The 14,033-nt window shown below is 37.8% G+C and overlaps 1 protein-coding gene across 6 annotated transcripts in view; it reads right to left on the bottom strand.

The window, feature by feature from the left end:
- Positions 1–1,415: 1,415 nt before the first annotated feature.
- Positions 1,416–14,033, bottom strand: part of ZDHHC20 (zinc finger DHHC-type palmitoyltransferase 20) — a 77,893-nt gene continuing 65,275 nt past the window's right edge. For 2 of the 6 annotated variants that reach the window (XM_055137895.1, XM_055137933.1), the window contains 5 exons: positions 11,816–11,942; positions 9,355–9,438; positions 7,868–7,983; positions 7,469–7,546; positions 1,416–5,245 (listed from right to left, as the gene is read on the bottom strand). In XM_055137895.1, coding sequence (XP_054993870.1) covers positions 7,509–7,546; positions 7,868–7,983; positions 9,355–9,438; positions 11,816–11,942 — 365 coding nt within the window. In that variant the 3' untranslated portion in view covers positions 1,416–5,245; positions 7,469–7,508. Of the gene's footprint in view, positions 5,246–7,468; positions 7,547–7,867; positions 7,984–8,319; positions 8,365–9,354; positions 9,439–11,815; positions 11,943–14,033 lie in introns of all 6 variants that reach the window. The other 4 variants (XR_008630171.1, XM_055137903.1, XM_055137925.1 and 1 more) reach the window with 4 other exon arrangements.

Here is a 14,033-nt window from a genome sequence, read left to right as displayed (position 1 = left end):
CAGTTAAGCACAATAGCAGTGTAGGATACTTTTGAGTGGGAAGAGAGAAGATAAAAACTGAAGCTAGGACCCAAGAGACAGCAGAGAACAAGACATTTGTCTTCCAAGTTTCCCACACTGGTTCAAATCCTGACATTGGGACTGGATAGTATAGCAGGTAGGGCACTTGTCTTGCACGTGGCTGACCTGGGTTCAACCCCTGGCATCCTATATGGTCCCATGGCATTACCAGGAGGGATCCCTGAGCTCAGAGCAAGGAATAACCCGTGAGCATTGGTGGGTGTTCCTCCCCCCCAGTGAATGCTATTTATGGGGGCACATATATCATATAGATGATAGGGTGCGTGCCTCCCATATGATTTCCCCCATTTCCCCAAACCCGCCAGGAGTAATAATAGATCCTCTAGTATTGTCAGGAGTAATTCCTGAGTGCAGAGCCAGAAGTAATCCCTAAGCATTGCTGGATGTGGTCCCAATTCCCCACCTCCAACAGTTTTTTGTTTTTGGCTTTTTAGGTTAAACTCGGTGATACTCAGGGGTTTCTCCTGGCTCTGCACTCAAGAATTACTCCTGACAGTGCTCCAGGGACCATATGGGATGCTGGAGATCTAACCGCACTCAGGCACATGCAAGGCAAATGCCCTACCTGCTATACTACCCGCTATGCCCCTTTGCTCCAACAGTTTTTAACTTCAAGGCAATCAGGGTGTTAGAGCTTCAAGGCACCTTTGCTTGTGCCTCAGGTCTTCACTGAGATAGTCCAATGTCCTTCTTGGAACAAATTTCCCACAGCCTCCCTTTCTTCCCCTCCTCCATGCTCCATCTAACTCTTTGCTTTTAACAACTGGAAAGAAACTGGAATACAAATGCCATGAAAGAACTCTATACAAGATAAACTCTGTCATTTGGCATTTGACAACCACAATTCAACACCCTTTGCGGTAAGTGAAAGGTGGCTTCTGAATTGTAATGTAGGTTCAGTACAATCTAGGTTAGACCTTCTGAAGGCAGCACTCTAGGGCCCTAGCCTAAGTGAACACTGTCACTGCACTCCAGGAATACTTGTGGTATTCCCGAATACATTTAACACTTGTGATTACCCCAACGGGCTCTTCAAAATGCTCTCCTGATTTCTTCTAGGGGGGGTCCCTGGCAGTCCCAGGGTTACTTTGGTTCTGTGCCCGGTGGCCAAATGCAAAGCATGCACTCAGTCTATTGAGATCTCTCTCCAGCTCTGAGCTATTTGTATGTGGGGAGCATTTGGTCTGGGGTTGATCTGGGACTTCTGGCATGCAGAGCATGTGTCTAGTCCATTGTACTCTCTCTCTGGCCTCTATCAGAGCTATTCTCCTAAAATTTCAAGATAATAGGTTTTTGCTCATTTGGCAAGTAAGACTTCAATAATAAAAACTATACAATAAGAATCTTGTTTTTATTTATTAATAAATCATGAGTTTTGAAAAAAGGTAGAAAATAGTCATTCTTCATGTTAATGAAGGTTAAACCAGTAAAAACAAAGCAAAGAATGGTCCAGGATTATTAGGAGAAACAAATACAAGATTCATGGGACTTAATGAGAGCCAAAGTAAATAGTATTTCAAATTTTTTTTGAATAAAAGCATATTAACGATTACTGATAAACAGTATCTGCATTTTATTTTAATGAACTCATCTGCATAGACTCATCTGCAATCATTTACAAACAAAAAACTTCACTAATAGCTTTCTTAATCTTTTAATACAAATACATTTCCTTGCTCTATGAACCCAATGAAATAATACAAAATGAAGTCATTAGAAAAATATGGACCTTTCTGAATCTACACTGCATTTTTTAATCAAATTGGAAAATAGAATTCAGATCATATTAAACACATGGATTTTAGATTTATATTATTACCTCTACCAGATTATTAGATATAATGTTTATTTTGGCTACATGCAAAAATATTATAATTTCTTATTTGACTCGTTAAAAATACTTTAACTGATAGTAGACTAGTCCTAGAACAAACCGTCAGTGAAACATTTTTAAGTCACTTTCCCATTAGTTCCCAAATACGCATATACCCACACTAAGCCCTTTAATACATTTGCTTTAAAGACTAGTGAATGGGAATTACATTTGACAACTTTCAAACAATTTTGTAAACATCAAAATCTGCTTTCCAACAGAAATGAAATTCAAGTAAATATTGCATATCTGACTTAAACTAGTCCTATAGTTAAAGTTGCTTATGTAAATGAATTATAAGCACTAACTGTAAAAATATTTTATTTATTTGCAGTGCTGAGGCTCAAACCCAGGGCCTCACACATGCAAGGTAAGCACTCTACCAAAGTTGCATCCCTGGCCCCTGTAAAAAGGTTTTAAAATAGCATCCATATATAAAGATGAAATTAAACTTTGTAAACATATTCATGTTTAATAACTACTATACTGCAGCTGCTTTTTGCCATAGTGATACTAGTCAAATGCCTTAGGTATTAAATATTCAAGTAAATTTATTTCCCTTACATATCATCATGACTGTCCAAATGTTTGAAGAACTAAAAAGAATTCTCATAAATTTTGACACGGTTTCATCTTGCCCTTTTCACTTCAAAGAGCTGGTAGCACTTAGCAATCCCAAATACCAAAGAGGTAGCCTTCCCTGATTTTCATATTACTTGTACAACTTTGCTAAAAGATCATTCACACATATATTAATAAACTTGGATTCACCTTTAGAATGTGACAAAATATTGGTTATAAGACAATAAGTAACTAAAAGGCTTTAGTAACAGTTTCTGGAAAGGTATTCACTTTGTTATTATTTAACAAATTATAAAATCTGAACAAGATTATATACCATAATAATGCCTGAATTAAAGGAAAAAATGATGTCTCCTCAGTTGTTAATGATGAGTAGGAAAGCTCACAGTGTGTAGAATACTTCTGAGATTAACCAAGTTTCAGTACTCACTGTGTCTTTGTAATAATGCAGACTGAAGTGATTCTTAAGGTTGGTTAAGTGATTCTGCTTAACTCTCACACTTAAGCTTTCTAGAACTGTGATTATTAAGACTACAGAGGTGAAGGGTGAAGAGTCCATAATATAGTATTCCAATTCCTCTTTTCAAAGATAGCTCATTTTTTTGGTTCAAAAGGGAAAAGTTACTTGTGTAAAATAAGGATTTAGAATAACCAATGGAATTAGACAAATATTATAAATTGCACACTTGGAATAGCTGATGAAAAAATTTATGCTACATGACAAAATTCAAAGCTATTCCTAGTACACAGGTGCTTCAAAAATATTTGCTAGATGAAAGAAAAGCAAGGTTCTTTATTCTGAGGACTACTCCTGGCTTAGTGCTCGGGGGTTGCTGGGTGCTAAGGGACCATGAGGTAACGGGCAAACTGAGGGCTCCTGCATGGAAAACAATGTTCAGCCCTCTCCTGAGTCATCTGTCTTCCCAGTTTAAGGTGAAGGTTATGGTGAAAAAAAAAAATGAGGAATCACACAGTGTTACAGGTTATCCAGACAGTTCATTTGTAACAGCTTATCCCACTGACATGGCAAATTATAATTACTGAAACTTACGCTGGTTAGATTTATCTTTATCTACTATTGAAAGCAAGAGTTTTGTGTTTAAGTAAACAACAAAAACAAGTAACAGAGTAACATTTCTGCCTTCTCTATAAGTATATATTTTTAGAATGAATGGATTCAGTAATTCCTGCTACCTACTGGATTTCAAAAGGAAAAGAGCGAAACTTGTCTAGGCAGCAAAGTCCTTGGTGTTTTAGGGTGCATGCTTTGCATGCAGGAGGCCTGCCTTTGTTCCTGGCATCACATGGGCTGACAGCTGAGTACCACCCAACGTGGTCCAAAAACCAAATAGAAAAAAAAAATCGATTTAACATTTTGCATTTAAGATCAAACCCATTTCTTTCTTTCTTTTTTTTTTTTTCTTTTTGGGTCACACCTGACAATGCACAGAGGTTACTCCTGGCTCTGCACTCAGGAATCACCCCTTACGGTGCTCAGGGGACAATATGGGATGATGGAAATCGAACCCGGGTTGGCCGCATGCAAAGCAAATGCCCTACCCGCTGTGCTATTGCTCCAGCCCCCAAACCCATTTCTTAGGGAAGCTTATGCTTGTTCAAGTGTTTTAAGTCACTGTTTAAAGTTTCAAAGTAACTTTTGGTCAATACCTAAATTGATATTGGAAAGCAAACTCAACAGTGAGTTGCCATTCTACATACTCAGGGCTGAAAAAAAATCTTTATTTTGGGAGGCAAGGGATTGAATCTATAGCCAAATCCATGCAAGATATGTGATCTGCCACTGCATACATCCCAGGATTGAAAATACTTTTTAACAGCTCACAATAGCCCGTAGAAAATTTCTCTCTACTTTTCTTCTGGCCATTTCTACATATTCCACCTGTGATTGATTTCCCTAGCACAGGTACCAGGACTTTCTTTGCTCATAGAAATTTACTCATAAAAGTTTAACAAAGTTATCCAAAAGCAGAGAGAACCAAAAATATTTTTTATACTGGCTGTATTTCCTTTGTCTTGGGCAACATATCAAATTATATCATTGTAATAATGTTGAAAATGTGGGCTTCAATGAATTATACAAAAGTGTCCCATGCCTTTAATTATTATATTTATATATCTGAAACCTTCTGAATGTTATTTTTGCCAACAATACAAAACTTTATTAAAAATGCTGACAAGTAGAAAACAGTAATTAAAAAGTAGCAATCATCCAATTAAAAAAACAAATATTTTCTTTCCATACACAGTACAAGCAATACTTAAATGGCCTATTATTATTCACGTTCAGACAATGTACTAGATACACTTCACTTCTGACAAGACTTCAACTTGCGTTTCTGGAGTGAAAATTTGTATGAATACTAAGAAACAATTTTAATAATGCGATCCTGGTATCAAAAAATACATGTGTCATGTTAACATGTGATTTGGTAACTCATAGCATTTCATAACAGGCAAGTGTTATTTCCAAAATAAAGTCACTTTTGTAGCTTCAAATCAGTGTTGCACAAATAGGCATTAAGATTAAGGCATTCTTCCTGCTCTGGAGTAGTCCCGTGGGTCCGGCAATCTGTCCAAAGGCTTCCTTTTCAAAAAATACATCTTCTATTATACTTCAATCGTTTCACCTCACAGATTATTTTCTTGTGAAAGAAAATGAAAATATCAATCCATAATGTTCTTATAAACCTATAAAACCAGAAATTATTTACTGGTTAAAATTTGATTTTCTATTTCTAAGAATAATTTATAAGTTCGTTTTGGGTAATGTATTAATAGGCTAATATGCTAAAGATATACTTTAGTACTACTAAGTAATTAATAAGGATTTCTTGAAGTAGTGAATACCAGATACCATTAAATTCCTTCCCCCAAGTAATTTTATTTTTATTTTTTCACTGCAGTTTTATTTTTAACCAATTATTTATTTAGTTTCTTCTTGCTGTCAGGCCCACTTCCAGAGGTGCAGAGAATGGGGGCCAAAGGGCCAGCCTGGCACCCAGAGCAGCACGCACCACAGGCACGAGCTCAGTCCCAAAAAAAGGCAAAGGTCCCCAGCTCTACTGTTCCCTGACTTGGGGCCTAATCTGAGGGGCCATTCACCCACACCAAAGTGCCCAGAGCCACAGCTCTAGGGGTCTCAGCGCCCATAACAGGGTCCATTAGTCTGCCCTCCTAGAGAAGGAATGGCAGCAGGTCCTGGGAGCCCTTCCTTGATGACACTGCTGGGGGCACTGAGCACGATTCGCTTTCATCATACATGTCTCCCATGGTTTGTCTTCAGTTCCTGCTCTGACAAAGGGCCTGAATTCTGACTCTACGTCTCACTGCGGGTTCCAAGTGCTTTTTTATTGGGGCACACCTGGTAGTGTTCAGGGCTTACTCCTGGCTATGTGCTCAGAAACTGAATGCTGGGGGCGGGGTGGAGGGAGGATGGGGATACTTGAACACTGGTGGAGGGACACGGGCTCTCAGATGGGGAGTATGGTATCGGAATGGGATCTGCATGGAAAGTATGGGAACTAGTATTGTAAACCCCAGCACCTTAAAAAAAAGAAACTGAAAGCTAATGACAAACACAGAGCAAAGAGGTAGATGTTCCCAATAACTTACATGGGACTCCAGATTAAAAACTTGCCAGAAAAAAACTTAACCTTCTGAGAGAAAATGAGATGTGTACTGTTTTATTTACTTGGTTGGTTTGGGAACCTGGTATTGCTTAGGGCTTATTTCTGGCTCTGTGCTACGGGTCACTCCTGCCAGGGCTCCAGGGACAATATGTGGTGCTGGGGATGAAACCCAGGTTGCCACATACAGGGTAAGCACCCAACTCACTGTAATCTCTCTGGTCCCCTACGTGTGTTGTTTGAGATTGCCGTTTGTGGTAATGTATCACATAGGCTACCAAAATAATTTAACAGCCACATAAGATATTTCTGAACCACTGAACTCGCCTCCTGACTTAAACACTGACCAATGATTTGTTTTCTTTGGGGCCCACTCTGTGGTTTCAGGTTCAACTGCTGGTGCTGTGCTCAGAGGTCACTAGGCAGCGCCTAGGGGTCAAGCCCGGGCCTCCTGCACGCAGACACTGATGTGACCCCTCTGAGCTTCCTCCCAGGCTTGATTTAGAGTTAAGCCTCAAGAAGGAGAAGTTCACTGTAACCCTCCAGGTCAGTTCTGAAATGAAATACTACTTTCATTGTTTATTCTACAGTTTATGAGATTCCTGGAATGTTTTGCTATTTCATTTTTTCTGGCATTGTTTCTTGGTACACAGATAATAATGGATAAATATATTTGGCAAGGTAGCAATTTTGGGGGGGCTATATCTCTTACAAACTAAAATCAGTGAGCCTCTTAAGTCTTTAGACTTTAATTTAGACTTTAATTTGTCACTCTTCTCTAAGTTTATTCTTGGCTTGTCAGAATAACCCCCCCCCCAAAAAAAAGTCTCACAATGGAGACGTTACTGGAGCCCTATCAAGCAAATCAAACAATGGGACGACAGTGCTACAGTACTACAGTTTTTTGGGAAATACTGGTGGTGCTCAGGGTTTATTCCTGATTCTGTGCTTAGGACAACTCCTGGTGGGGGTTGAGAAATCAAGTTTCTTCAATAGTGGGTTAAGAGTTACCTTTTTTTTCTTAAGCTGAACTGAATAACCAAAATGCTGTTGCCATCTACTAATCTTAAATTTATTTTTAGCTTCTTCACTAATCTATTATTAAATATTTATTGAGATTGTGCTATGGTAAGAAAAATGGATATTATGAAAATGTTATTTTTCAGTATTTCCTAAATTACCTAATTTTGCTGATATAATTGAAAAGTTAAAAAATTACAGTTGTTTTGAAATGATGAAATATGCAAATAAACTGTTTAAGAAAATTACCTTTACACTGTCTTACCTTGCTCTTATTCAAATGGTTAGTTATGAACAAGTAGTACTCAATTTTCTATTGCCACTGTAACATGGTTATTTGTCCCTGAAAGCACATAATTATATATGACATGACAAACAAAAAGAAGTATTAAGTTCTTGACTAAATGTAAAATTAATAATTACAGCATTAAAAAACTCTTATGTAAGCAAAACGTAAGTTATTAGTGCCAACTACTAGTCTCTAAAACCCGGAAGTAAAAAAAAATCAACAACACTGAACTACTCATATTATAAGGTATTTTATTTAAAAGTTTGATTTTTTTAAAATAGTTTACAAATCCTAATTCTATCTTTCTACGTCTATTAAATCTGGTTATTTTCATTTTAATATGACGAAGTAATGTTTTCAGATGACAAGAACTACCTGGTCTGATAATAGAGTCTTCAGATCCATTCTCCATCCACTGAGATTCACTGTCCAACAACCGATTTTTTGATTCACTAAGTGGTTTGATAGGAAAGGGTTGATTTGAGCCAATACTGAAAAGAGGAACAAATGATTTAGTAAATCACCTAATGTATAAATAAGTAAAGTAATAAGCAGCAAATTAGTATTCCTTCTCCTAATGAGGGCACTCATGAGATCTCAGCACGCTGACAAAATTATCTTCAAAAGAAAAGGATGACCCCAACACCCCCCATTAAAAAATTAAAAATTCTCTAGACCCCCTCAACACTGCCAACGAAAACAATTAGATCAAAGAAAAAAGCTTCTGAGGCCAATCTGAAACAAGTCTAACATATGTTAATCAAGAGCCATATGGTAGCACAAGGACAGGTGAGGATCTATGTCTGTGGCCAGGACAAAAAAATTACCTGTCATTTCCCAAGTTTTCTGCTTTTTACCACTGCAGTTTAGATCTAAGGGGAAAAAATGATTTAGTGATTTAGCGTAGGCTTATTTTTCTAGCTAAAAGATCCAGGGAGGGAGGGAATAAAGGAAGAAAAGGAGAATAAGGGAACTAATATTCCTAGTGTTGATCATGGGCCAGTCCCCATTAGATGCTTTCTGCATATTATCTCAAGCTTCACAATAATCCTGAAGATAGTTTTGACTAACTTTATTTTTCAGAGCTGGAACGGAGGCTAAGTGACAGTATAAGTGACTTGCAACAGATTCTCAAAATGCTAAGAACTCTCAGGACCTAAGAGCTTATATTTTAGACTCCGAGACCCATATTCTTCTGATAGTAATATACCTTTTATTAGAATTTTTACTTTCCTCACTATGTCTGTAATAAGTTTCAGCTGTTTTACTTTGACACAGATATCTCTTCTTCAAAATCTTACTTAAAATGAACTATTTCTCTGAATTTAATGTGGGCTTGTCATGCAAATTCTGAGAAAATATCCTCTATGATGCATGAGCAAACTATGTCTATTTTTGAATCCTCATTTTCACACTGTTGTTAAAATCTGTTTATCAAAATAAAATGGTGACTACACTTATGGTCAATTTTTAAGGAAAAATGTAACAAATAATAAGCCAAAATAACAAGAGTATGAAAGAGTAACTTCTAGGAAGATCCAATATATTTTGATAGCCGTGCTTCTGAGTTTGGAATTTGCAGCTAAATGTGATTGTCTGAGTTTATATATTAGAAGTAAACATTCTTTCTCTTACTCTAAATGTATTCTGAGTTTGAATAAAAAAAGTAATGTTAAGCATTCTGTGTACAAATACAGATTAATCCTTTGTTAAAAACATTTACATAGACTTTCTCTTTCCCTACTGATGCTGATTTACTAAATTGATACTGCACGAAATTTCCGTAAGTGTATATGTGCATAACATCCACACAGATATAGTTTGCTTTATAATGCTACTGAAAAACTTAACAATAAACGCACCTTCTAGCAAATTCATTCTGGTGTGTAGCTTGTTCCGGATCCATCCCCACAAGACGAGTTGGAAAACTGCAACCATCACCCAAACTGCATAACAAAAAATATTTGCAATAATTTAGTTACATCAAATTAAATCAAAATGGTCAAATTTAATACCAATTTTCAGAGGTATGACATAAAGAATTCATCAAAAATTATCATTTAAGAAAATAATTCCTAATAGTTAAAATTTGGGAGGTTATTAACTGAATTGAAGAAACCTTTTAAAAATATAATTGTAAATGGTATTAAAAAGTAGGGGCTAGTGAATCGCTCGCTGGCAGTTGCACCTACACCCCACCAAAGCAGCCACACCAAGGATTCAACTCAATCCTTGGTGAGTTGAATCCTAATGTTCTCTGCAGAGACTCCAAATTGTGAATAATTTCAGGTACTTAGTGACCAGGCTGAGAACTCTGGTGCTTTTTGGAGTTGGGGTAGGCAACTTACCCCAACCCCTACTAAAACAAAACAAAACACTGTTTTCTTGAGTGATAGTACAGCGGGTTGGGCTTTTGCCCTGCATACGGCTGACCTGGATCGAGCAGGAGGGATCCCTGAGTGAGAGCCAGGAGTAAACCCTGAGCACCTTAGGGTGTGGACCCCATATAAAAAAAAAAATTAAAATAGTTTAAAAGTCTGTCCTTGTCTCACAGTGATTCAACAACAAAAAAAATTTTTTTAAAAAGTCTGTTTTCTAGGCAGAGTGGAATAACTATAATAACAACAAAGTATATAGAAGAGATGAACAGATGGACAGGCTGAAAACAGAGCCAAGGGATCTACCCAAATGAAACGGAAAAGACAAAACCCCTCACTAGAGTCACTGCATGGACAGCAGAAGATATATTTGAAGAAATAATGGTGAATAATGATTTCTAAATCTGATGGAGCTTCTACCAAGAAGCTCAACCAATCCTAAGAACAAGATTTCTTTCCTTCCTGCCTTCCGAATTTATTTCCTCCTCCCCTTCCCTCCCCTCCTTTCTTCCTTCTCTTTTTCTTTCTTGGGAGCACTACATTGGTGGCATTCAAGTCCCACTGGTACTGACCCCTTATTATTATTATTTAAAAAAAAAAACACCTCAATCAAGGCACATCATATGAAACTGCTAAAATAGTGATATACTGAAAAATTTAAGAAAAATGACATTTTATGCAGTTAAAATGGTAAAACTAACCAAACTTGTGACAAAAATGTAAGGTGATACAAAATAACTAAAATTCAATACCAAGCAAAATTATCTTTCAAAAATAAAAACAAAATAAATCAGTTTCAGACAAAAAAAAATCCTAAATCTTAAAATTATGTCATTTCAATTTTTTTCTTTTTTTTTTTCTGGGGTGAGGTCACACTCAGTGATGCTCAGGGGTTACTCCTGGCTCTAAACTCAGGAGTCTCTCCTGGCAGGGTTTGAAGAACCATATAGGATGCTGGGGATGGAATCTGGGTTGACCATGTGCAAGGCAAGTGCCCTCCCCACTGTACTATTTCTCCAACCTTGGTTGGTTGTTTTTTTTATGGGGGGAGGGGGCTACACCCAGAGATGTTCAGGGTGTTTAATCCTGGTTTTGCACTCAGAAATTACTCTTGGCATTGATTGGAAGACCACACGGGAAGGGATCAAACTTGGGTCAGCCTATGCAAGGCAAGTGCTCTCTCGCCACTGTCTATATGGTCCTCCATATTTTTTTTCCTGTAGTGACTCTGGTGTACAGCTAACCAAGGACTGCTCCTAATTTGGCAGAAAAAGAAACTATGAATCATCTTGAGCATATGCTCTCATTCAGATCTGAGTTAAAAATTGCATTATTTTGAGGAGACAGGTCAGTGGGCTAGAGCTCTCATGCTTTGTATGTGGGATTCCCAAGTTTAACTGGGAATCATGCCTGCCACTGCATGATCCCTGAGCACAGCTAGGTGTGTGGCACAAAAACAATCAAATATTACATTACATGCCACAGAATACATAATATTTGCATATTTGAATATTTGACTATATGGCTAATAATTAGAAATAATTAGAAATTCTTAGGATTTTCTATTTCAAACAGCTTATTTTCATTTTGAAGAAAAAAGTAATTCTTTTTTTAGAAAAAATGTCACTTAAATTAAAAAATGTCACTTCCTGGCTATGATGCCATTCAGTGAAATGCCCAAACTTTACCTCCTCTAATAATAATAATAATAATAATAATAATAATAAGAAGAAGAAGAAGAAGAAGAAGAAGAAGAAGACTAAGATACTCTGAGTTTTACTTTTTCAATGCCCAGGAGAAGAAGAAGAAGAACACTAAGATACTCTGAGTTTTACTTTTTCAATGCCCAGGAGAATGTAATATAGTCTCTGACTCTGAATACACTAAACTAGAGTCAAGGATTATCACAGATTTCATAATTTCTCACGCCTATTTTATAAATTACCTGGAATATACTGGAAGCAGCCAATATTTCTTTTCATCACCAAAGACTTGTCTCCAATTTTTATTGTGTCCAAGGGAAAAACCATTTCCATCAGGTCCATATGAAAATGTAGGTGCACGGAATGATTCTGTATTATATATATATATAATTAATACTTTCAAATTACAGGAGGGATGGTAAAAAAAAGTCTTGCTGTACATTTTTGCTATGAAGTGTGGTAAATATAATTTATAGCAAATAATAATAGTTTCAGCAAAAGCTACATTTCTAGGGCCAGGGGATGTAACTCAAGTGGCAAGGCACATACAGACTATGTGTGAAGTCAAGTTCAGGCCCAGGACTGCACAGTGGCCTGCCCCCACCCTGTCCCCACCCTGAAAACTGCCCTTGTTGGTCCTTCACACTGCCAGGGTAGGGGGGGGGGCTCCACAACAAATTAAGACTTTTTCTGAAAAACAGATACATTTCTGAAATTGAGGAAAAGATACCCTTGGAATATTTCAGTCTTATAAATAAAAAGAAAGTGTCAAAATGACTATCTAATATTACAAAACATCGACTAGGGTGAATCGAATATATCTTACTTAAGGATTTTCTTTTTAAAGGTGCTTTCTGTTTGAATCACAGTTACAAAGTTGTTCATGATCGTGTTTCAATCATACAATGTTCCATCATCGACCCTTCACCAGTGTACATTTCCCACCACCAATGTCTGCAGTTTCCCTCCCCTACTCTCTACTTCTTTGGCAAGCCTCTGCCTTTCCTCTTCCCTCCTATCTCCCCTCCCCTCCCCTCTGCTTCTCCTCTCCTCTATCCCTCTCTTCCCTCCCCCCCCTGCTCTCTCTCTCTCTCCCTCCCTCCCTCCCTCCCTTCCTTCCTTTTGGGCTTTATGGTTTGCAATACATATACTAAAAGGTTCAGGTATATCCCTTTACCTACTTTCAACACTCAGTTCCTGTCCAAAATGATCATTTCCATCTATTATTATCATACTGGTTTCTTCTCTATCCTAAATGCCTTTTGCTTCCCAGACACTTTGTGTCAAGCTTCTCTGACACATATTAGTCTCATACTATATATATCCCATAAATGAATGCAGTCATTCTATATCTGTCCCTCTCCTTCTGACTCATTTCACTCAGCATGATACTCTCCAAGTCCATCCATTTATAAGCAAATTTCATGACTTCATTTTTTTCTAATGGCTGTCTTGTATTCCACTGTGTAGATGTATCACAGTTTCTTTATCCAGTAATCTGTTCTTGGGCACTCAGGTTGTTTACAGATTCTGGTCAAAGGGGCACTAACTCTTGAAGCTTCCCTCATTTTATATTCATTTGCCTCCTACTCGGTGTCTGAGACATAGTGCCAGGTACTTGGGATCTTGAGACAGATTAAGTGAAATTCCCATCAAAGAACCCAGAATCTAAAGGCATCTAACAAAATCACAATGTGACAGATGCACGTGTGCCCTGGGGGTGAGGCGGGGGAAGGTGAAAGATGGAGGGAGTGAACCGTGAGCCTGATCTTGTGCAATGAGTAAGGATGAGGAAACAAATGTCATCAGAGGATGCTGTTTTAATTTGGTAGCTAAGTGATGTAGAATGAAGACTAGACAAATGTATGTTTCCCAAGAAAATCTTTTAAAAAAAACATTATTTAAAAACAACACATATTGAGATTTAGCAATGAATCCCGGGAGACAGCAGCTTGCGAAGATTTCTCCGGACCCCGATTTTACTGGGGCAGCTCAGATGGAGCAGATGTCTCCTCTCTGCCTACTCCAAACAAACTCCTGGTGGCCACAAACTTCCAGAAGAAAAACCCAGGTACACAGGACCAGGGACTGAAGACTCCAGGCCACATGGCAGTCCCTTCCCCTCTTCCCGCCCCTTTTGGGTCCTGGCTGTCATGCGTATAAACTGCCTCCAGATGCCTTCGAAGTGCTCCAACAGCCTTGATCCAGAGACTCCCAAATGAATCTCAGAATGGATTAGCTCCCTACAGAGATGTCTCCATGCCTCAATCATTTACAATTTTAGAATTCCAGGAGTGCATGGTCACTTTAATGGCTGTGCAACCTCTTATGGTATTTATAATAAGCAGTAGAAAATAAATTATCTAGCATCTGCCTGTGGCAGGCAGGCTTGAATGGTGGTGGGAAGGTGTAATGGTGGTGCGACTGGTGTTGAAAATTGAATGTCATCAACTAATGTGA

The sequence above is a fragment of the Sorex araneus genome, chromosome 1 (assembly GCF_027595985.1).
Source record: "Sorex araneus isolate mSorAra2 chromosome 1, mSorAra2.pri, whole genome shotgun sequence".
Taxonomy (NCBI): Eukaryota; Metazoa; Chordata; class Mammalia; order Eulipotyphla; family Soricidae; genus Sorex; species Sorex araneus.
This window is presented reverse-complemented; position numbering and strand designations above follow the sequence as displayed.